The sequence below is a fragment of the Dreissena polymorpha genome, chromosome 10 (genome assembly GCF_020536995.1).
Source record: "Dreissena polymorpha isolate Duluth1 chromosome 10, UMN_Dpol_1.0, whole genome shotgun sequence".
Taxonomy (NCBI): Eukaryota; Metazoa; Mollusca; class Bivalvia; order Myida; family Dreissenidae; genus Dreissena; species Dreissena polymorpha.
The window spans coordinates 58,432,263-58,457,591 of NC_068364.1; the positions used below are offsets into that span (position 1 = coordinate 58,432,263).

The 25,329-nt window shown below is 36.0% G+C and overlaps 2 protein-coding genes across 5 annotated transcripts in view; one reads left to right on the plus strand and one right to left on the minus strand.

Moving 5' to 3' along the window:
• Window positions 1–25,329, plus strand: part of LOC127848165 (phospholipid scramblase 1-like) — a 162,459-nt gene that overhangs the window by 68,253 nt on the left and 68,877 nt on the right. The window lies entirely within an intron of this gene.
• Window positions 11,569–25,000, minus strand: LOC127848166 (cell surface glycoprotein 1-like). Of its 4 annotated transcripts, XM_052380465.1 has the most exons (6): window positions 24,872–25,000; window positions 23,990–24,103; window positions 21,961–22,092; window positions 20,822–20,953; window positions 20,027–20,101; window positions 11,569–18,306 (listed from the first exon to the last, which is right to left on the minus strand). In XM_052380465.1, the coding sequence occupies exons 1-6, from the start codon at window positions 24,996–24,998 to the stop codon at window positions 18,089–18,091; spliced, it is 798 nt and encodes a 265-aa protein (XP_052236425.1). In that variant the 5' UTR covers window positions 24,999–25,000; the 3' UTR covers window positions 11,569–18,088. The 4 variants fall into 4 exon arrangements, with proteins under 4 accessions (XP_052236425.1, XP_052236426.1, XP_052236427.1 ...); XM_052380466.1 differs by lacking the exon at window positions 23,990–24,103; XM_052380467.1 differs by lacking the exon at window positions 21,961–22,092.

Below are 25,329 nucleotides of genomic sequence, written 5' to 3' on the forward strand. Positions count from 1 at the left end.
TACGCGGTAAACACTATGCACATCGATTGCTGCTAAAAATAGCTCTATTTTTTCTAAACATAAGAGGTTTTCAAATGCATATATACTCACAGCTCCATGGAAGATTTACGGCTTAATGTCGATTTTTTTCTTGAACTAGTCCACTAGAGCATTCCTATGTTTCACACTAATATACATCACACCCAACACTACTTGTTGAAACGTTAGAACATTAGGAAAAATAGCAAAAAACACGCACGATAAGAAACAAGACAACCAATATGTCCGCCACCGGAAACAAACAACACAAGTTGCAATCACTTAAATTTTGTTAAACTATTTTAAATGCAATTTCATAATATAAATACTTCATTAGTATAGTTCATTTAGAATGTCCATCAGCTCCAGGCATTTACAAATATTCTTGAGCCATAAAAGTAAACTTGAACTTACTACAATCTGTAAATGTTTATTACAGGTCAAGAAACGGGTTCAGGTAATTTATTAATCTAATCGTTAATATCGTTAAATGTGTATGCTCAGGGGTAAGCCATCTGATACATGTACATATGTGTCTTTATATAGCGTTTTTATTTGATAGAAGCATGCCCTCAGTGGTGTTACTTATCAGCTGTCCTGTAGAGACTCTTGAACAGACAAATGTATTTGAGCATGTGTAACTGCTTTAATTAATAATTTGCATGTGAAGAAAATTGCATATTTATTGGCGAAATCTTTATTTTTTGGTAAAGTTGTTATTTTGTTTAATGTGCATTATATTCGCTTGTTCACACAATTTATACATAACGAATCAATATTTTATCTAACAAATACAGCATCCAATGATGCAAACTATGAAAAAACAAGGGCTACTTATGTATAGTTCATTTTGTATATATTAGTCGACCTTTATCTTTCTGAGTTTTTTTGCCGAAATAGTCATAGCTTACATAAGCAATGAAAATTAGCTTTTAAAATATTGCTAGCTCTACTTCAGTATGTCCTCAGTAAAATACTCACCAAAACATTTCCTTGAAATTATTCTTCTAAGATTTTTTTTATGATGCATACTAAATCACAAGACATGATTCAAACATTATATGTTTCAAATACTCGTTCATATCGGGAAATTGAGATGCTACTTACGCTTGTTTTTTTACCACGGGGTCGATAATATTTGGAATAATATAGTGCAGGTGTAACCTCCTGTCACGCGGGGTATTTCTAATTACTTGTACTCGTAACAAGCAAGTTACAATATACTTTATTCACTAAATACAATCAATATTCATATAGCTTAAGCCTTGTTTATAGGAAGTCAGTAGTAGAAGATGACGTCCTGAAAATATACAACACAACATACATTTATTAAAACATGTGTGGTTCCTCTCAAGAGTATATGACAATACGCATACACACAAGAATCAAAGCACTATAATTAATATTAAAACAAGTTAAAACAATAAATCATCTTGCACAGATATAAATTCCTACACATACTGCATCATACAATGATACAAACATACAACATGAACAAATACATACAAATGACTAACTAAACACAATTTACTCACTGAATATGTGCTATTCAGGACCTGTTGTTCCTATATATGGCTGGTGGGGTTAGTTCTGCTAGCTGAAATATTAATTATTGCAAAGTGAAAGTGATCATTCATAACAACATATTTTTACCGATAGCCCGATAGTTTGAGTAAAGAAATAAAAGAATAGAAGAAAGAATCGGGGATGATAAACACAAATACAAAAGCAGTAATACCTCTTAATGTTATGACTTACTTATCATTTACTGATTCCTAATGAAATATATAAAACTAACTGGATTTCTATTTCTTTCTCCAAATCTGTTCTATGAAAAAGTGACAAGCGAATGACTTCCGCTTGGGACAAACCAAAACATTATTAACCGCAACCTTAATGTACAAGTTACACTATACTAAGTTTTACGCCTAGTTACATTCTCCCCCTCTCCGAAAATCAAGTCGTCCCGACTTGAAATGTACCAAATAAAACAACCTCGTACTTCAAATACAACTACACTATGTTAGTGTTACTAATAACTACTTAAATACTTAAGTCAATACTTTCAGTACTAAATAAAAATACATTTAGCAAATATCAAATATATTGGATAGTTTGCTCCGGATTGCCTCTTACCTGCAATAAAAATTAACTATGAATTAGTAAAAAACAAATAGATAAACAGAATATTTATCTGCATATTAAAATACCAAACATTCCAAGAGCTGAACATAAATAAACGGATTACTTCTCCGCCCACCTTAAATATTTGCTCCTGAAAATAAACTATATACAATTAATAATAAAACTACTGTAATTCTCATACATTATTTACACATAACACAAAACAATACAGTTATTAATGTATGAGCATTGCTCTTAACAATTCTGCATTTGAGTTTGTACTCTGTATTTGCATTTCCAGTAATTTAGTGATATTCTGTTGTTGTCCTATGTGGTAAGATTGAAACCATGCAGGTTTCTTCCTCGTTCTATTTGATCTTCTAGGAGCTTCAGTTGTACCTGGGTCTGTTACCAAATGTGTTTGGTCAACACCATCTCGATTTTCCTCCAAAGTTTCTGTTTCTTCTTCTTCCTGTTCTTCTGTATTTTCTTCTTCTTCTTCCTGCACTGCCTCTTCCTCTATTTCTGTTGATACAGAAGATGCTTGAGGCTGCATACTTGTATCTCTATTCTCACATTTCTCACCGGCCGGTGAACTGACTTTTCTTACAAATTCTGTGTCTGATTCAGAGTTACTGGATTCCTCGTATCTCTGTTCTCTTTGGTTTTCTGTACTTACCCTTTGTGTACTATTGCCTTCTTTCATATCTATTTTCTTCCCAGTGTTTAATGGAACACTGTCTTTGACGCTTTTTCTAGGTCTCGGTACTGGCTTCATACTCTTCGTTTCTTCCTCTTTATTTCCTATCATATCTTTTTCTTCTAACAATAGGAGGTGATTTCTGTGTAGGGTCTTTTCAACACCATCTTTTTTTCTCACCACATAAACTGGTATATTCAAATTTGGTTGCTTAATGACTTGGTACACATCCTGTTCAAACTTATCTGCTATTTTATGCGGTTTTGAAAATGCAAGAATTTTTATTAGAACCTTGTCACCGACATTAATGGTGGAGGCTTTTACCTTTTTATCATAATTGTTTTTCTGTTTTTCACGAGACTTATTCAATGTTTTCAATGCAATGTCCCATGAAACTTCTAGTTTCTGTTTGAGGTCTTTAACATACTCAGTATTCATCAAATCATCATTTTCTATTTGAAACATCCAGTCTACAGGTAGTCTGGGACAACGTCCAAACATCAATTCAAAAGGAGAGTATCCTGTCGATTCGTGTCTGATAGCATTATACGCATATACTAATGATGGGACAATTTTTTTCCAATTTTCCTTTTTTTCTGGTTCTAATGTAGCTAACATGCTTATCAATGTCCTATTGAATCGTTCAGACTGTCCATTACATTGGGGATGATATATTGTAGTTCTGACTTTAGATATTTCCATAAGGTTGCAGAGTTCTTGTATAACTTCAGACTCAAAGTTAGATCCTTGATCTGACAGTAATCTTGTAGGAACTCCATAATGAAATATAAAATTATTTAGAAGAGCTTCAGCCGTGGTTTTGGCCGTTTGGTTTTTTGTTGGAACAGCTACTGCGTATTTCGTAAAGTGATCAGTTATCACAAGAACATTTCCTATTCCACCTTTACATTCATCTACTTTCAAAAAGTCAGTACAGACTAGTTCCAATGGATATGACGACTGAATGTTCACTAGAGGTGCTTTTATATTATTGGAAGATTTTCTTCTGAGGCATCTTTGACATTGCTCTACCCATTTTGTACAATCTATGGTATAACTGGGCCAATAAAACCGGTCACGCACTAATGATATCGTTCGCTCTTTTCCTGGGTGGCCAACCTGATCATGTAAACCACGTAGTACTTCTGTTCTATAGAAGCTAGGCAAAATTAGTTGTTTAATTGGTCTTTCATTTTCAGTAATTTCTCTATAAAGGACACCTCTTATGATTTTCAAATTGTTAAAATGTCTGGACATTGTAAGATGCTGTTTATTGCTCTGAATAATTGTCTTATTTGGAAATTTCTTATCAGTAAGTGCTCTCAGCCAAACTCCTATAATAGGGTCATTCCGTTGTTGATTTCTTAACTCTCTCATTTCCACTTGAGCCATCTTTTGTCCGCTCTCATCAATCATATCTAATATGTTAAGTGAATGGCAAGGCAAAACTTCAATAAATGGTCTGGTATGTATAGTATTACATATTGCTTTGATGGTATCATGTTTAATGACTTCAGTAGAGTTGCTCTGCTCTGGGTATCTTGACATGATGTCTGCGTCAGTATTGCTCTTTCCTGGTCGATAAATGATATCGAAATCATAATCACTTAAAGCTGAAACCCATCGTTGTCCTGTTGCTTCAAGTTTGGCTGTTGTCAAAATGTGCGTCAGGGGATTATTGTCAGTATATACTTTGAAATGCTGTCCAATTAAATAATCAGAAAACAGGTCATATTTAAATGAAGTCCACTTGTAATAATACATTTAATTTCAACATGGAATCAATTCTAAGTGATGATTTTTTAAATTAAGAACTATTTATTGTAACAAACGTATCCATATGGGTATTTGCCCGACAAAGCTTGGCGCGAACCGATATTGCCTGTCGACGATTGGTAGTCTTAATTTACTCCGTGGTCATCACACACTTTTGCGTTGGCGAAGGCTATACAACTTGTTTTCCCTTTATAACAATCACGCATATATCACGTTCATTCCATTATCCCATTCGGATTTTATCTTATACACATACACGGTTTTTAATTAGGACGTAGAAATGCATATGCAATCCGGTGTATTGTTCAACGTATGTTGGGGTTTACCTTACTGCGTGTAAGAATTGAATCATGTGTACAGTGTTTGGTTGTCAAACACAATGAAACCAACTTAAATTCAGAGGTGCTTAAATGTTGTTATCATGAATTTTAATGATGTATTTTGTGGTAATATATTTTGCATAATTTTAATAACACATGATTTATTCGCCCACCATTAAAATTCCTATTATTTTTTATAAACTCAATGAGAAATGGCTCTGCAGGATTTCAATACTGATCTATTTTATTGATCCAGGATTAAATTGTATTTTAAGGAATGTTTTGTTTGCCGAAAGTATTATTATTATCATCTATTATATTAACATTGTAGAAAAAAACAACATGTTTTATGTTTATTTCAGATAGTGTTTATTGTAAAACACATTTCAAATGGATCATTCGTTTACTATATTATTTAACCGTATTATTTAAGTCTATACAATATGTTTAAACATAGACCAACACATAAAACATAATTACTACATTATAACTGATAATTTGCATCATATAATGTGTACTATAACAAAATAAAGTAATATGTAGTAGTTGTATCATGCCATAGTTTCACGTCAACTGAACTTCTTATAAGACTTAATGTTTAACACTTAGAAGGACAATCGTTGCCACTTAATCTGTCTTTATTGTGATAAAGCCATTGTTATTGTGACGATAGTCAATATTGATATTGTTATAGAATACAAGACTAGGTAAACAAAAATAATACAGTATATTTATTTTACTATTTTTTAATGTATGTGACATAAACCTACTTATATTAAGTAGATGCGATATAAATGCAATGCTCAATTTTATATAAACAGTTACGTGTATGTGAAAACACACAAGCAAAATATCAACACGACGCAGCATAATACATTTAAATGTAAATGTATATTTGATTGTTTATATTAATTGCATATGAAACTACAAATACTGGTTATCCTGTATGTTTTTTAAGGAAACCACACTTATATTAAAAAAATATTGTGTAAGACCAGAATAAACAAGTTCAACACGTTAATTGAAAATGAGCGGAAATCGAAAGTTCCTATAAGAGACGGTAGTAGTAAGCTGTTTCGATATTGATCATCTCAGCAGGTTGCTAAAATACAGTGTTGAAGACTTGATCTAAATCTATCAATAAGAGTAATTGGGGAGGGGTTCCAATTAACGATAGGTAAAATTAGGTGTTGAACCATGTATTCATATTTTGCTTGTTTTCCTTTTAATCGTTCCGTTCCATTTATTAAGTGAAATATGAATACTAAATACACATTGAAATAATATATTGACACTAATTTAAACATCGCGGTAATCTGTTTAATCTGTTTAATACTCTGAATCATACTTGTAATTGGAAACAGATTGGTAACATTAGTAATACTCGATTTAAATACACTATAAGGTTGTCGTTTCATAGTCGGGAACAATAAAACGCCTCGTCTAAATTTACAGTGAACAATTGTTAACAAAGTTACGAAAAGTTCAATAAATTAAACACTTAACTTTCCATTTGAAATACTTATATAAATGTAAATAATTTGTTGATAATTCTATACTCGGTAAGGCGTCAGAAACGTGCGATATCAAAACAGTGCCTAATCGATAATAAAGCAGTAATCCACGTGTTGTACAGGAAGGGTATAATTGAATCCTGGCTGTTACGACATGATACAAAGAAACAAGTCAATGCGCCCAATGGTATTGTCAAATACGAAGGGTACTCTATTAAAACAATAAGGTATTTGTTGTGCCATAACACGACGTATTGTGTGATGTGCAGTTATTCGCTTTAATTTACTTTAATCAAATATTTCCTAGATTGATAACCCAATGCTAGTTTTCCGCGTGTTATACCATAGTAATAAGGAGATCCGATTAATAACGTATCTTTTAATGGTCATATGTGTTCATCGACTTACATGTATGTCGTTGAATCACTGAACAATACACTAATATATATATATATATATATATATATATATATATATATATATATATATATATATACTCATACTGGGTTAAATATAGGGTCTGTGATATATTTCCGGAGTGTTGGGTACTTCCCTTTCCCATGCTAGTATCCAACTGAAAAATAGCGTGTTTTATGCGAATTACCTTCAACAACCTATATATAACTCAAAACTTAATATATCTAGTTATTTCTGCAGACAAATAACATATACATTTTTTTACTTTAAACCTCGTATCTGGGTCCCCATGACCCAATTATTTTTTTATATATGTATACTCTGTGATACTTTATACCGACATACCGGGTCCCTGAGATAGTGTCACTTGAAATACGAAACATTGTTTGCTAAAAAATGAGTTGGCCTTGAGCATAGTTATATCTTGCGACACTCGCATTAGAATTGTGGTTAAGATCTTCTCGACCTCAAACTTTATATATTAAATCCTCACGATCAGATTTGTTTGTATTTGTGTGGCCTATGCATGAATCGCTCTGCATGGTTTCCTTGCATAATACATTTAATAACATTTTGAGTCGAATTCATTTTACAGAGGGAATGACACAATGGTGAACTAAATATGTGTTTAATGTTATTTTAATATTTTTTTGAATTTTTGCATTATTTGACTACGTATCGTGTTATTTTCTCCTGTTGCGTGATTTTGTAGTCGCCGGAACTTTTAAAAGCACAATGTCCTTGGTTAAACAATTGAGATAATGTAGGATAGAATCATCCTTGTAGAAATCATTGAATTATATAACAGTGGTGTCCGTGTGATGCAAGCAGCTATAATGAAACAGTTGTCGCTATAACAGTTTCATTGCAAAGATACGTAAAGGTAAAACAGTTGCGGATCGTTAATGGTAAATAGATATGACAACCAAAAACAAAACATTTATAGGATTATTAAATTGAAATGAAAAATAGAAGTCAAACGAATATTTAAACGTTATAACAATATGTATTTACTTATTGTGTTTAAACCTGACGTGATGTCACCCTGGCGTGACACGAGTATAAATGTTTTTTATGATAGCTTCGAAAAGGATTTCAAAGATAATGACTAAAACACGCAGCGATTCCTAGTACAAGAAGAGTACCGCTATTAAGACCACATTGAACACTGTAAATTGCAATTTTTCAAGATTGCATGGTCCCAAAGTATTGAATAAAGAACAAAATACCCTGTTAATTATGAAGTCCGACATGCTATTAAGACCAAGCTGAAAGTAGCGGAACTTTACTGTAGTTTTATGTGCCTTCGTGGAAAATGATCCAGTCATCGATATTCGGTCCACTTCCTCATGTCCAACAGAAAGATATTCATTTCGTGCTTTGAACTATTCTGAAGATTTTAGTCATAGTTATGTCATAAATATCGAATAGGGACTTGTAAAACCAGTTTTTTAACTTGCATTATTGCTTCGCAAGAATGGACCTGTAAAAATGCTTTCAAATTAGTTAAAAGGAAGGTATTTTGAAAAAAAATCTGATTTTGTCTTATAAACAAAAAAAAAACATTGAATGTGATACATAACCCATCACAGTATCCAATAACAGACGGACGAAAAGATTTGAGTATAGCCTATAACACTTGCGACTGGGTATAATACATAAGAACCTCCAATAACTAAAGGCAGTGGCTAGTCGTACAGTCCCGTACGGCTAGACAAGAGGCTAACCGTACGGCCCCGTACGGCTAGACAATAGGCTAGCCTTACGGCGCTGTACGTATTATAGCCTTTCCTATTGAGATTGTCTAGCCGTACGGCTTATAAAGTATAGAATTGTCATTTAGTGCTGTTAATCAGTAATATGCAGCAAAGACAAATAAGCGCCCGAGCCGATTGTGACGAAGATATTTCGTACATATTTTCCTAAAATAAGGCTAGTATTCCACCAATCCGCATCCGCATCCGTATCCGCGTCAGTATCCGCAAAATCGTTATACGGACGCTATATTCCATTTATCCGCAAACGGATGCGGACGAGATAGGGACGGCATTTAGCACGATGAGAGTAGCTGTCATCTAAAAAATAAACTGAAAATCTATCGAATTCGTGAAAAAATACCCGGAATTATACAACCAACGCAGTTCTGCATATCGTGACTCTGATTATACTTTAAAGTTTAAATGTATGGAAAATCATAGCCAAGGCACTAAAAGAAGATGTTTCAGGTATTTACCATTTGTATCCTTTTACGGACAGAACGATGATTTGTACCTTATATCTACTTAAATTCACGCTTAGCAGCTTGTCCTTCATTATAATTATCTCAATAATTATAATTTTTAGTTTTATCCATATACAAAAATAAAGATACGTTCGACGTATGCGGATAAATGGAATATAGCGTCCGTATATTTTGCGGACAGGATACATTTACAGATAGATGGAATAGTAGCCCAAGAATGCTCACTTGAGCGTTCTATTGCGGACGCCTATTCGCGTGCGGATACGGATGAATGGAATAAGTGCAGTGCATTTCTACTTGTTTTATTTTTTGCGGATGCGGATATGCGGTTGCGGACAGATGGAATAGTAGCCTATAACTGAAGCATTCGTATTTTTAGTTAGTGTTCGTGTGGCGAATAAATGGTTGCAGGAATTTATCAAAGCGCTGACGTCACTGTAGGTGTTCGTTGTTGTATAAGTTTAGACGCACATCAGTTTAAAAAATTATGTTATAGCTTTTTATATTGCAAGTTTTGAATGGACACAATCCATTCAAAATTATAAAGAGTGTGTCTTAAAGCACAGGTTCAGATGGTTTTTTTTAAATCATTAATAAAAATAAATTTTTAGCTTCGTTTTGGGAAAACAGGGCTAAATGCTTATGCATAAATTGTCATCCCAGTACAAGAGACCCTTTAAACATTATAAAATACGACATGTCGTCCTTGTTTAGCGTGTTTGCATTGCACAAGCTAATCAGTATGCACAGGCTTATCTTATTTGACATGCATTAAGCCCTGTTTTCTCTGAAAGCAGCCAGTATGTGCAGATTTTCAATGATAAACACTAGACTGGCCAATATCGTCTTACAAGCTGTTAAACTCTATTACTCATATACACCAACTGCAGTGCACCAGTGAGTGGTGGACTATAAACAGGCAAATGTGGTGGTTATCTTTCCTAGCAGACGCTAGAAGAATGTGTAGTCTGCTGCAACGGACAGTGGTTGTCTTTCCATGTCATAGTTAAAGGGATCTTTTCACGGTTTGGTAAATTGACAAAATTGAAAATAGTTGTTTCAGATTCGCAAATTTTCGTTTTAGTTATGATATTTGTGAGGAATCAGTATTACTGAACATTCACCATGGTCTAATATAGCCATTATATGCATCTTTTCACGATTTAAAAACCTAAAAATTATAGAGCGTTGCAACGCGAAACGATTGAATAATTTGGAGAGTTCTGTTGTTATCGTTTAAATTTGTGAAACTACGAAGATTGCTTATATCAGGTATAGAATACACCTCTCATGTATGCTTGGCAGGATAGCTCATTAGGCTAAAGCGTTTTTTTACTCCAGGATTCCGGGGGTCACTGGTTCGAGCCCTTGTACGGGCTTCTTTTTTTCCATTTTTAAATTTTATTTTTGATTTTTTTCTGGAGCGTTAAAAATCCAATGTTTACATTCATCAATATAAAGCATTTAATGACAAACTTAAAAACATGTCAAAATCTGTGAAAAGGCCCATTTAAGGCTTCTACGCACATACCGATTTGCAAAAACATTAGCGTTAGCTGACGCTCACACTAAAAATGAACCGTTAAACTAAATTTAGATTCACATCGTACATGCACGATTTACATGCTGGCGAATTCGACTGTACATACATTTTCGATTTCAGAATTTAATATCTGGCTTATTTTGCATATATCGACACATGTTCTTCTTAACTTTTATTTAAGTTTATGTTCAAATATATGTTTAATAAGTTGTTTTTTTTTTATACACATTTTATGTAAATTAATAAATATTTGAAAAAATCGTATAATCTCGCTTTAAAAATTCTTCATCTTTCACGGCTTCCTTTCATGTCATACGGTTGCTTATTTGATTCATTAATTAGTCGACGTTCCTAAGGCGTGAAAAACCTGTATTAAAGAGTTGCGGCATCGATATTTTGAAATTTAATGACGACAGCCGTCAAAGTTACGTTCTAGAAATTGACTTACACACAATTTAAATCGGTTTCTAATTTGATTCTTTGATAAGACGACTTTCCTATGTAAGGAGTGAAAACTGTTTTAATTAGTTGCGGCATCGATATTATGAAATTCAATGACGGCCAAGGTACTGCTCAGAAATGGAGTCACACAAATAATTTAATTGTCGTTCAGACAATGGATAAATATATGGTTTCATACAAGCAATATATCAGTTCACTGAAAATGGTTGTCTTTAACTTAGACAATATCCATAGGAAAGGCTATACGTACAGAGCCGTACGGCAAACCTATTGTCTACCCGTACGGGGCCGTGCGGCTAGCCTCTTGTCTAGCCGTACGACTAGCCACTGTAAAATGTATAGTTATTTCATTTTCATTTTACAAATGTCTCTAAAAATATATTTAAATTTTCTCTATCATGGAAGTGTCATTTATTCATACAACACATGACAAATTATAACAACAATATATGTTAAAATTATCTGACCCTTGTCAGACGTTTTATTATGAAACTAATAAATGATATGCATGATTGTCAGATTGTGAAATGCTCAATTCAAGTATTATATAAGAGATAAATGGTGACGGACCCATGACAAACAAATAATTGGAGATAGTAGTAACAATCCATCATAAGTTGCAGTACGAACTAAATGATTATCATGAAAATAAAAACTGATTTAACAAGCAAATTCGTTGAATTGATATCCCCAGCCATTATACTTCTGGATACAAGTTATGGCTCTGGACACACAAAAAAAGCATTTTTTTCAAATACAAAGGGTCATAACTCCGCTATTAATCAAGGATGTACAATGCCATTTGGCGTGCATCATCCTCTTATCCATATATATATACTCGTACCAAGTTTCAATGAAATCTGCTAAAGCACTTCCAAGATATGGTTCCGGACACAAAAGTGCCGGACGGACAGACGGAAAGACGGACAATGCCAAATTAATATCCCTCCGCTGTTGGCGGGGGATCACAAAAATTAAGCAAAATTAATTACATACACAACAAGATGCGTTTGTGAAACCCAATGCCCCGTATATAACGTTTGACCTTGAAGGATGACCTTGACCCTTCACCACTCAAAATGTGCAGCTCCATGAGATACACATGCATGTCAAATATAAAATTGCTAGCTTCAATATTGCAGAAGTAACATAACATGAACAATTTTGACCCATATATTTGACCTTGAAGGATGACCTTGACCTTTCACCACTCAAAATGTGCAGCTCTATGAGATACATATGCATGCCAAATATCAAGTTGCTATCTTCAATAGTGCAAACGTATTCATAAAATAAGCGATTTGGGCCACATATATTTAACAACTGACCTTGAAGGATGACTTTGACCTTTCAACACTCAAAATTTGCAGCTCCATGAGATACACATGCATGCCAAATTTCAAGTTGCTATCTTCAATATTGCAAAAGTATTAATAAAATAAGCGATTTGGGCCACATATATTTGACCTCTGACCTTGAAGGATGACCTTGACCTTTCACCACTCAAAATGTGCAGCTCAATGAGATACACATGCTTGGCAAATATCAAGTTGCTATCTTCAATATTGCAAAAGAATTCATAAAATGAGCGATTTTGGCCACATATATTTGACCTCTGACCTTGAAGGATGACCTTGACCTTTCACCAATGATAATGTGCAGCTTCAGGAGATGCATTTGCATGCCAAATATCAAGTTGCTACTTTCAATATTGCAAAATGTTAAAGTTGGCATAAACAGACCAACCAACCAATCAACAGACCGACAGAGCAAAAACAACATGTCCCCCACTACTATAGTGGGGGACATAAAAATAGACTGATCCTACAAGCAAACCCCATATTTACACAGAACAATGTCTGAATTGACATAAATTTGGACAAAAAACATGCATTTTCCTGGATTTGAAGCACAGACCTTTTGATTGCAAACAACAGTCTTACTTACTAAGACATTTCTGAAAATTACACGTTGCCAGCAAAGTACATTTTTAAATCAGATATGCAATGTCATGTCCTTACCAAATTGTACTAGAGCTGTTTTCACTTCGAGTTTGCAAACAGCCTTAAAATATAAACTAAACACTAGAAAAGAATCTTTAACAAGGGCTGTTTGTAAAACAAGCATGCCCCCCATATGGGCTGTCCGTTGTAGTGGCAGCCATTGTGTGAATACGTTTTTTGTCACTGTGACCTTGACCTTTGACCTAGTGACCTGAAAATCAATAGGGGTCATCTGTGAGTCACGATCAATGTACCTATGAAGTGTCATGATCCTAGGCAAAAGCGTTCTTGAGTTATCATCCGAAAATCATTTTACTATTTCGGGTCACCGTGACCTTGACCTTGTGACCTCAAAATCAATAAGGGTCATCTGTGAGTCATGATCAATCTACCTGTGAAGTTTCATGATCCTAGGCATATGCGTTCTTGAGTTATCATCTGAAAACCATTTTACTATTTCGGGTCACCGTGACCTTGACCTTTGACCTAGTGACCTCAAAATCAATAGGGGTCATCTGCAAGTCATGATCAATCTAGCCATGAAGTTTCATGATCCTAGGCGTATGAATTTTTGAGTTATCATCCGGAAACCATTTTACTATTTTGGGTCACCGTGACCTTGACCTTTGACCTCAAAATCAATAGGGGTCATCTGCGAGTCATGATCAATGTACCTATGGAGTTTCATGATCCTAGGCCCAAGCGTTCTTGAGTTATCGTCTGACAACCACCTGGTGGACGGACCGACAAACTGACATACCGACAGACCGACCGACATGAGCAAAGCAATATACCCCCTCTTCTTCGAAGGGGGGCATAATGAGATAAAAGTGCACTTACAAAATCAAAGTCTTTCATTTTGAAAACCAATAGACAGAATTATAACATATAAAAAGTATACAATCTTCAGTACACTGATCAACAAATTAAAACATTTTAAATCATACAATTTGCATAAAATTCAAAGCTTGATATCTCAAAAACTTATCCACAATATTGAAAGATATTAAGAATCTTACAATCTGCATCATAACTAAAGCTCAATATCTTATAAAACTGATTGACTAAACTGCAACATTTTACAAATTATTTAATCTACAAAAAATGAAAAACTTCATATTTCAAAATTCAACCGACAGCATTGACACATATTTAGAATCATACAAAGTTAAAGCTTCAAATGTCAACTTGAAATGAGTCCAAAGTACACGGACTTTAGTGAAACACTGGTAAGGGACTAAAAAGGCAGTTAACAACAAGAGCTGTGTTCGTAAAACACAATCCCCCTTACTGCGCCGCTTTGAAGCCATATATTCGACCTATGACATTGAATTATGACCTTGACCTTTCACCACTCAAAATGTGCAGCTCCATGAGATACACATGCTTGCCAAATATGAAGTTGCTATCTTCAATATTGCAAAAGTATTCATAAAATGAGCGATTTTGGCCACATATATTTGACCTCTGACCTTGACCTTTCAAAAAATTAAAATGTGCAGCTCTATGAGATACATATGCATGCCAAATATCAAGTTGCTATCTTCAATATTGCAAAAGTTATTGCAAATGTTAAAGTTGGCGTAAACAGATCAACCAACCAACCAACAGACAGGACAAAAACAATATGTCCCCCACTACTATAGTGAGGGACATAAAAATAGACTGAACCTTCAAGCAAACCCCAAATTTACATAGAACAATGTCTGAATCGCCATAAATTTGGACAAAAAACTTGCATTACCCTGTATTTGAAGCACAGACCTTTTGATTGCAAACAACAGTCTTACTAAGACATTTCAGAAAATTACACGTTGCCAGCAAAGTACATTTTAAAATCAGATATGCAATGTCATGTCCTTACCAAATTGTAATAGAACTGTTTTCACTTCGAGTTTGCAAACAGCCTTAAAATATAAACTAAACACTAGAAAAGAATCTTTCAGGAGATAAAAGTGCACTTACAAAATCAAAGTCTTTCATTTTGAAAACCAATAGACAGAATTAAAACATAAAAATTATGCAATCTTCATTACACTGATCAACACCATTAAAACATTTTAAAATCATACAATTTGCATAAAACTCAAAGCTTGATATCTCAAAAACTTATCCACAATATTGAAAGATATTAAGAATCTTACAATCTGCATCATATTTAAAGCTCAATATCTTATAAAACTGATTGACGAAACTGCAACATTTTACAAATTATTTAATCTACAAAAAATGTAAAACTTCATATTTCAAAATTCAACTGACAGCATTGACACATATTTAGAATCATACAAAGTTAAAGCTTCAAATGTCAACGTGAAAAACACATCCAAGATATCATTTAAACTAATATACTGACAAAGTTTCAAGAAGATTCATAAGTCCATATAAGGAAAAATGCCCCGCCCACTGGTGGCCATGTTTTTCTTAGCAACTGGAACCAATTTCAAACTTGTCCAAATATCATTGGGACAAATCTTCTGACAAAGTGTCATGATGATCGTACAATAAATATGGCTTCTAGAGTTTTAACAGGGTTTTACTTTAGCCATATAAGGAAAAATACCACGCCCCCTTAGTGGCCATGTTTTTCCACCAACTAGAACCATTTTTGAACTCATCCAAGATATCATTAGGACAAATCATCTGACCAAGTTTCATAATAATCGGAAAATAAATGTGGCCTACAGAGTGTTTACAATGTTTTAGTAAAGCATGATACATAACCATATTAGGAAAAATGCCCCGCCCCCTGGTGGCCATGTTTTTTAAGCAAACGAAACTATTTTTGAACTAATCCAAGATATCATTAGGACAAATCTTCTGACCAAGTTTCATGAAGATAAGAAAATAAATGTGGCCTATAGAGTGTTAACAAAGTTTTACTATAGCCATATAAGGTAAAATGCCCCACCCCCTGGCGGACATGTTTTTCAACCAACCAGCATCATTTTTTAACTTGTCTACGATATTTTTTGGGATGAATATTCTGACCAAGTTTCATGAAGATCGGAAAATAAATGTGGCCTCAAGAGTGTTAACAAGATTTTACTATAGCCATATATAGCCATATAAGGAAAAATGCCCCGCCCTTTGGCAGCCATGTTTTTCAAGCAAACGTAACCATTTTCAGCTCGTCTAAGATATCATTGAGACCAAACTTCTGACCAAATTTCATGAAGAATGGACAATAAATGTGGCCTCTAGAGTGTTAGCAATGTTTAACTAAAGACATAAGGAAAACTCCCCCGCCCCTTGGCGGCCATGTTTTTTCACTGATCTGGACCATTTTCAAACTCGTCCAAAATATAAATAAAACCAATGTTTTGACCAAGTTTCATGATGATTAGGCAAACATTTTGACTTCTAAAGTGTTCACAAGGTTTCTCTATAGCCATATAAGGAAAACTGCCCCGCCCCTGGCGGCCATGTTTTTCAACGGACCGGAACCAATTTTTAACTAAACCAAAATATCATTTAGACAAACATTTTGACAAAGTTACATGAAGATTGGACTTCTACAGTGTTCACAAGTTTTTTTTGTTGTTTTTTTGACCTAGTGACCTAATTTTTGACCCAGCATGACCCAGTTTCGAACTCAGTCGAGGTATCAATGTGACAAATGTTCTGCAAAATTTCATGAAGATCAGACAATAAATGTGGCATCTAGAGTGTTCACAAGGCAAAATGTTGACGACATACAACGCACAACGGACAAAAGGCAATCACAAAAGCTCACCATGAGCATGTTGCACTCAGGTGAGCTCAAAAGTTATGGCCAATTTTAAAGTTTTCAGACGGACGGACAGAAGCAATATATTTAACATTTAACCTTGAAGGATTACCTTGACCTTCACTTTTCACCACTCAATATGTGCAGCTTCACAAGATGCACATGCATGCCAACTGGAGCTTTGTCACAGACGTGACATATACCCCCACATAACGCATTGACACAGACTATTTTGTATGCTGTCTTCACAAAACAAGATAATACAATTTATGGCGATTTTTTAAGAATCATTATGCCATTATCATTTATAGCCATTTTTACCTTTGAACTCTTGAATTGTTTCACATGACAAGCCTTCCAATGACTTTGAACAAAATTGATGTACAGAGTCATTTTAAAATCTTACAATGAATGACATATTTATGGCCCAGACAAGATAATTTATTGCCATTTTTGACCTTTGAACTAAAACTACAACTTTGAGTTTGAAGATATCGACGTAATTCTTTCGCGCGACACACTGTCAAATGATGGTGAACAAAAGAGCCAACGATTTTAAAATCGCACAATAAACAACATAGTTATTGCCCAGACAAGCTCAATTATGGCCATTTTTTACCTTTAAACTCAAATTGTGCCCTTGTTCTTGGAAATATCGACGTAATTCTTTCGCCCGACACACTGTTCAATGATGGTGAACAAATGTGCCAAATGATTTTAAAATCTCACAATAAAAAACAAAGCTATGGCCCGGACAAGCATTTGACCTTTGAACTCCCAAGTGTGACCTTGACCTTTGAGATATTGACGTAATTTCTTTTAACGCGACACACCGTTCCATGATGGTGAACAAATGTACCGAGTCATTTAAAAATGTAACGATAAATAACATAGCTATGGTCCGTACAAACTTACAGTTTAAAACATACTAAGTGACCCCATGACCTAGTTTTTGACCTGGCATGACCCATATTCAAACTTGATCTAGACATTATCTACATACAACTACTGACCAAGTTTGGTGAAGATCGGATGAAATATCGGGACAGACCGACAAACGTGACTCCTATATAGCCCCCATTACCAATTGTAATAGGGGTATAAATATCAAGTTGCTATGTTCAATATTGAAAAAGTTATGGCCATATAAGTTTTCGGCCAGATGGACAGACTGACTGACTGACGGACAGTTCAACTGCTATATGCCACCCTACCAGGGGCATAAACATATTCCACAGTTCAACAATTCTTTTTCCATTTTTGTTTTTCCATAATAATGTTATGGACCCTTGCCCTTATCTGGGCCACTGTTCTTCCGGTAAGTATTTTTAGGGACCCCATTATTTTTGAGCCAGATGGCATTTTTTTTTCTCTTAATTCATCTCTAAAAAAGTTCATGAAACATATGTTCTCTTCGCTGGCCCACTTTCGTTTCATTCCTTTTCTTGTCCCTGTCCCTAAAACAAGAATAGATATAAAAAATAAAATAGCAATGAGTATCATGTCAGTGTTTTTTTCAGTTTTGGGGAAAAGGGGTCGGGTCCCCTGAGAGGGGGATAATTCACGTGTAAAAGGGGAAATTTCAATGCTAAGCAAGTAACATACAAAATCAAGTTGTAACACCATAATTCACCATACACAGAGAGAAAAACATTATTCCAACTTTTTTTGTCATCAACATGTTATGTTTATGTTCAAAGATCAACATTTTTTGGCTTTTCTGTGAATTATTTAAACGAGGTATTGATTAAAATTGAACTACACTTCCAAGAGGGGAAATTTTCAAATATTTTTGGGAAAAATATACACTCTAAGCAGCAAACTCATTTGTTCAGTGACTGTAAGCCCTTTATTTTGTTGACTTTTCTACTGAATTGATCCTTGCACACAAAGTATCAACATAAGTCAGTGTTCTGCCGTGGATGCGCCCTTGTGTTATTGTCGCAAAAAACAAATATTTGTCCCCACCCGTTTTCTGTATATGGGTCCGCGGGCGCACATGAATTAGAAATAAAAACTAATCGATTCAATTTGTAAGTCGGTAAAGTAATCGAGTGAATGTGTAACCAGAACAAACTATTTCATTGGACATGACGTCATTTCGCAGCCAATGGTTAATTTATTTAATATTAACACTCTATTTCATTGGTAAGTTGAGATTATAACAACCAATCAGATATCAAGGAAATTTCCGAACCTATCAAAATGGCTTAAAGTGACAGGCCAAAGAAAACAAAATCCATTTTTTTTTTTTCCTCCGGCAAGTAAAATTAGAAAATATGACAATAATATTAACAACCCAACAGAGTCTTCCCAAGTCCCAACATCGTTTAGCAATTACGAAAAAAGTCTGCCCCTAAACGTACATTCCAAGAAAATTGGCTTCAAAAATGTCCTTGGTCACTGTTTGACAACAACAAAATGACATGCAGATTGTGCATAAAGCAAAAAAGAAAACGCCTTACTATCGGTATTTCTAATTATCGAACAAGTACTTTGACATGCGGAGTCCAATGACCATAAATTTTTTCAAAGTTTTGTAAATATGTTGACAACTGTTTGACAGTGTTAAAAAGTTTTTTGAATGTTCCAGTTTTAATAACAATGTTACAACCTGACTGTAAGAAGTTTAAGCACGTTTAAAAGTTCAAGTTAAAGGTTATTAGTTTCCACACATTTAATTCTGCTACAAAAATATTTCTGTGTCCCCATATTTTTTCTTTTTGTCCCCACTTTTGTAATCCTAAAGGGTCCCCAACAGTAAAATTTCACAGCAGAACACTGCAAGTGATACAATGATTGAATATTGTAGAGCAAGGTTTTCCTGATAAAAATGCACAAAACCTGAACATGTTAGGAGGTAAAATGAACTAACTGAAACTGTTTTAACACCAGTTTAAACCAATTTTTCACACATATAAGAACTGACAGTTCGCAGAACTATCATTTCTTGGAAGAACAAGTACTAAACATTAACTTTCATAGCAAACTGCCTACTTTGTACTTTACAAGGACTTTTACAAGCACATTGTTGTAACCCTGTAGATCACAGAGGAGGTCGTCTAGAGCATCACACTTGACTTGGACTACTCATTTACTTTAATACAGTCATGACATAAGACTCTGTCACATAATGATAGAAAATGCAGAGAAACCCGTCTTCAAATTAGTTCATACCTTGAGGATTTGGCTGCCTCATTTCATCATGGGTCAGACTGGCTGGCCCTTCACTGGCAGCAGTTGACATGGACTCTGAAAGAACCAAAGTGAAACCTGTAGATTGCATATGATCAGCACAGTCAACACTGGCATGTTGTATCATGAGAGGCTCTGACTCCTGTACAGATTCTAGACTGTGGGTGTCTTCAACAGTTGCCTCAATGACTGTAAACATATAATGTCAACAGTGGGGTCTTGTATGTCTATTATCCATTGGTGGATCTTGCTGAAATCTATAGAAAACATGCATGCCCCCCATATGGGCTGTCCGTTGTAGTGGCAGCCATTGTGTGAATACGTTTTTTGTCACTGTGACCTTGACCTTTGACCTAGTGACCTGATAATCAATAGGGGTCATCTGCAAGTCACGATCAATGTACCTATGAAGTGTCATGATCCTAGGCAAAAGCGTTCTTGAGTTATCATCGGAAAATCATTTTACTATTTCGGGTCACCGTGACCTTGACCTTTTGACCTCAAAATCAATAGGGGTCATCTGCAAGTCATGATCAATGTACCTATGATGTTTCATGATCCTAGGCCCAAGCGTTCTTGAGTAATCGTATGACAACCACCTGGTGGACAGACGGACCGATCGACATGAGCAAAGCAATATACCCCCTCTTCTTCGAAGGGTGGCATAAATATATATTGGCTTGGACAACAGAAAATTGTACTAGAATATATAGTCTACAGTTGGGTCATGTCTTTATCATCAATAGATGGGCCTTTATTATATGACAACAGAAATACCATGGGTCAGACTGGCTGGCTCTTCACTTGGCTCCCTCCTATCATGGGTCAGACTGGCTGGCTCTTCACTTGGCTCCCTCCTATCATGGGTCAGACTGCCTGGCTCTTCACTGTCAGCAGTTGACATGGACTCTGAAAGAACCAAAGTAAAACCTGTAGATTGCATATGATCAGCACAGTCAACACTGGCATGTTGTATCATGAGAGGCTCCGACTCCTGTATAGATTCTAGACTGTGGGTGTCTTCAACAGTTGCCTCAATGCCTGTAAACATATAATGTCAACAGTGGGGTCTTGTATGTCTATTATCCATTGGTGGGTCTTGCTGAAATCTATAGAAAACATGCATGCCCCCCATATGGGCTGTCCGTTGTAGTGGCAGCCGTTGTGTGAATACGTTTTTTGTCACTGTGACCTTGACCTTTGACCTAGTGACCTGAAAATCAATAGGGGTCATCTGCGAGTTACGATCGATGTACTTATGAAGTGTCATGATCCTAGGCAAAAGCGTTCTTGAGTTATCATCCGAAAATCATTTTACTATTTCGGGTCACCATGACCTTGACCTTTGACCTTGTGACCTCAAAATCAATAGGGGTCATCTGCGAGTCATGATCAATCTACCTATGAAGTTTCATGATCCTAGGCATATGCTTTCTTGAGTTATCATCCGAAAACCATTTTACTATTTCGGGTCACCGTGACCTTGACCTTTGACCTAGTGACATCAAAATCAATAGGGGTCATCTGCGAGTAATGATCAATCTACCCATGAAGTTTATGATCCTAGCCGTATGCGTTCTTGAGTTATCATCCGGAAACCATTTTACTATTTCGGGTCACCGTGACCTTGACCTTTGACCTCAAAATCTATAGGGGTCATCTGCGAGTAATGATCAATCTACCCATGAAGTTTCATGATCCTAGGCGTATGCGTTCTTGAGTTATCATCCAGAAACCATTTTACTATTTCGGGTCACTGTGACCTTGACCTTTGACCTAGTGACCTCAAAATCAATAGGGGTCATCTGCGAGTCATGATCAATCTACTGACAAATTGTACTAGAATATATAGTCTACAGTTGGGTCATGTCTTTATCATCAATAGGTGGGCCTTTATTCTATGATATCAGAAATACCATGGGTCAGACTGGCTGGCTCTTCACTTGGCTTCCTCCTATCATGGCTCAGACTGGCTGGCTCTTCACTTGGCTCCCTCCTATCATGGGTCAGACTGCCTGGCTCTTCACTGTCAGCAGTTGACATGGACTCTGAAAGAACCAAAGTGAAACCTGTAGATTGCATTCGATCAGCACAGTTAACACTGGCCTGTTGTATCATGAGAGGCTCTGACTCCTGTATAGTTGCCTCAATGCCTGTAAGCATATAATGTCAACAGTGGGGTCTTGTATGTCTATTATCCATTGGTGGGTCTTGCTGAAATCTATAGAAACAAGGGCTGTTTGTAAAACATGCATGCCCCACATATGGGCTGTCCGTTGTACTGGCAGCCATTGTGTGAATACGACTTTTGTCACTGTGACCTTGACCTTTGACCTAGTGACCTGAAAATCAATAGGGGTCATCTGCAAGTCACGATCAATGTACCTATGAAGTGTCATGATCCTAGGCAAAAGCGTTCTTGAGTTATCATTCGAAAATCATTTGACTATTTCGGGTCACTGTGACCTTGACCTTTGACCATGTGACCTCAAAATCTATAGGGTTCATCTACGAGTCATGATCAATCTACCCATGAAGTTTCATGATCCTAGGCGTATGCGTTCTTGAGTTATAATCCGGAAACCATTTTACAATATCGATCACCGTGACCTTGACCTAGTGACCTCAAAATCAATAGGGGTCATCTGCAAGTCATGATCAATGTACCTATGATGTTTCATGATCCTAGGCCCAAGCGTTCTTGAGTTATCGTATGACAACCACCTGGTGGACGGACGGACCGATCGACATGAGCAAAGCAATATACCCCCTCTTCTTCGAAGGGTGGCATAAATATATATTGGCTTGGACAACAGAAAATTGTACTAGAATATATAGTCTACAGTTGGGTCATGTCTTTATCATCAATAGGTGGGCCTTTATTATGAACGTCTCGATGAGGTACTGATGTAGAAGAAAATCAATACATACATTAGAGACCCGAACAAATTCATGAGCCACATTCTGGGTCGTAACGTAACAAGGGCCGTAACGGTAAAGATTTTAATTACATTTGTACTTAGCAGAGTTCCGAAGTACAGTCTATTACAAGATAAATCTGAGCCGATTTTAAAAAACGTATAGCAAATTTTGTAATTTAATGACGACCTGCTCCATGAAGTTTACTTTCAGTTTAGAGCCGCCGTGATCAGTAACATTTTTGTGTTTTGCATCCGATTTGAATGTTCTCCAAAAAATATAATAATAAATTCACATGTCTACTCAATAGCTATGTATTTTAAGAACACATTTCGCGAGAATTTCTCACGAAAAATGACATGTACAATGTTTAAATCAAAGTTTTAAGCTGTGATTAAAAGTTTCAAAAACACCCAATGCGCCCTTTTTAAGAGAATCTCCGTGCAAAATGCCCTTTTTTCAAGTCATGCGCCATGCCCCTCTGCCTTCTAGATGAAACACTACAAGCTAACTCCAATATAACCCCCTAAACTTCGTTGTGGGGTATAATAAAATCATTCTCAAAAGTTAAATAATATCTTTTGTAGTTGTAGATTATTCGGGTATTATCCTCTCATTTCACACATAAACTGTTCATAACAGATGAGATGGCAAGCATAAATGCCTTAATGAACACAAAATATTTTGCATGTTGTCTTCACAAAAAACAGCCCAACCATGCTCAATGTTAAAAACGCACTAAGTGAACCCCGTGACCTAGTTTTTGATCCGGCATGACCCATATTCACACTTCACCTAGGTATCCTCTAGATACAACATCTACCGAAGATCGGATGAATACAACTTGAATTAGAGAGGCGGACACTTAATACAGACGGACCGACCGACAGACCAACAGACAAGTTTGGTGAAGATTAGATGAAAACAACTTGAATTAGAGGGTGGACACTTAATACGAACCGACCGACAAGTTCACTCCTATATACATCCCTAAACTTTGTTTGTGGGGGTATAATTGCATTTAACCTTGAGGATTTGGCTCCCTTCTATCATGGCTCAGACTGGCTGGCTCTTCACTTGGCTCCCTCCTATCATGGGTCACACTGCCTGGCTCTTCACTGTCAGCAGTTGACATGGACTCTGAAAGAACCAAAGTGAAACCTGTAGATTGCATTTGATCAGCACAGTTAACACTGGCCTGTTGTATCATAAGAGGCTCTGACTCCTGTATAGTTGCCTCAATGCCTGTAAGCATATAATGTCAACAGTGGGGTCTTGTATGTCTATTATCCATTGGTGGGTCTTGCTGAAATCTATAGAAACAAGGGCTGTTTGTAAAACATGCATGCCCCACATATGGGCTGTCCGTTGTACTGGCAGCCATTGTGTGAATACGACTTTTGTCACTGTGACCTTGACCTTTGACTTAGTGACCTGAAAATCAATAGGGGTCATCTGCAAGTCACGATCAATGTACCTATGAAGTTGTCATGATCCTAGGCAAAAGCGTTCTTGAGTTATCATTAGAAAATCATTGACTATTTCGGGTCACTGTGACCTTGACCTTTCTTGAGTTATAATCCGGAAACCATTTTACAATTTCGATCACCGTGACCTTGACCTAGTGACTCAAAATCAATAGGGTCATCTGCAAGTCATGATCAATGTACCTATGATGTTTCATGATCCTAGGCCCAAGCGTTCTTGAGTTATCGTATGACAAACCACCTGGTGGACGGACGGAACCGATCGACAATGAGCAAAGCAATATACCCCCCTCTTCTTCGAAGGGTGGCATAAAATATATTGGCTTGGACAACAGAAAATTGTACTAGAATATATAGTCTACAGTTGGGTCATGTCTTTATCATCAATAGGTGGGCCTTTATTATATGATAATAGAAATACCATGGGTCAGACTGGCTGGCTCTTCACTTGGCTCCCTTCTATCATGGGTCAGACTGGCTGGCTCTTCACTTGGCTCCCTCCTATCATGGGTCAGACTGCCTGGCTCTTCACTGTCAGCAGTTGACATGGACTCTGAAAGAACCAAGTGAAACCTGTAGATTGCATTTGATCAGCACAGTTAACACTGGCCTGTTGTATCATGAGAGGCTCTGACTCCTGTATAGTTGCCTCAATGCCTGTAAAGCATATATGTCAACAGTGGGGTCTTGTATGTCTATTATCCATGGTGGGTCTTGCTGAAAATCTATAGAAACAAGGGCTGTTTGTAAAACATGCATGCCCCACATATGGGCTGTCCTTTGTACTGGCAGCCATTGTGTGAATACGACTTTTGTTCACTGTGACCTCGACTTTGACCTAGTGGCACCTGAAACTCAATAGGGGTCATCTGCAAGTCC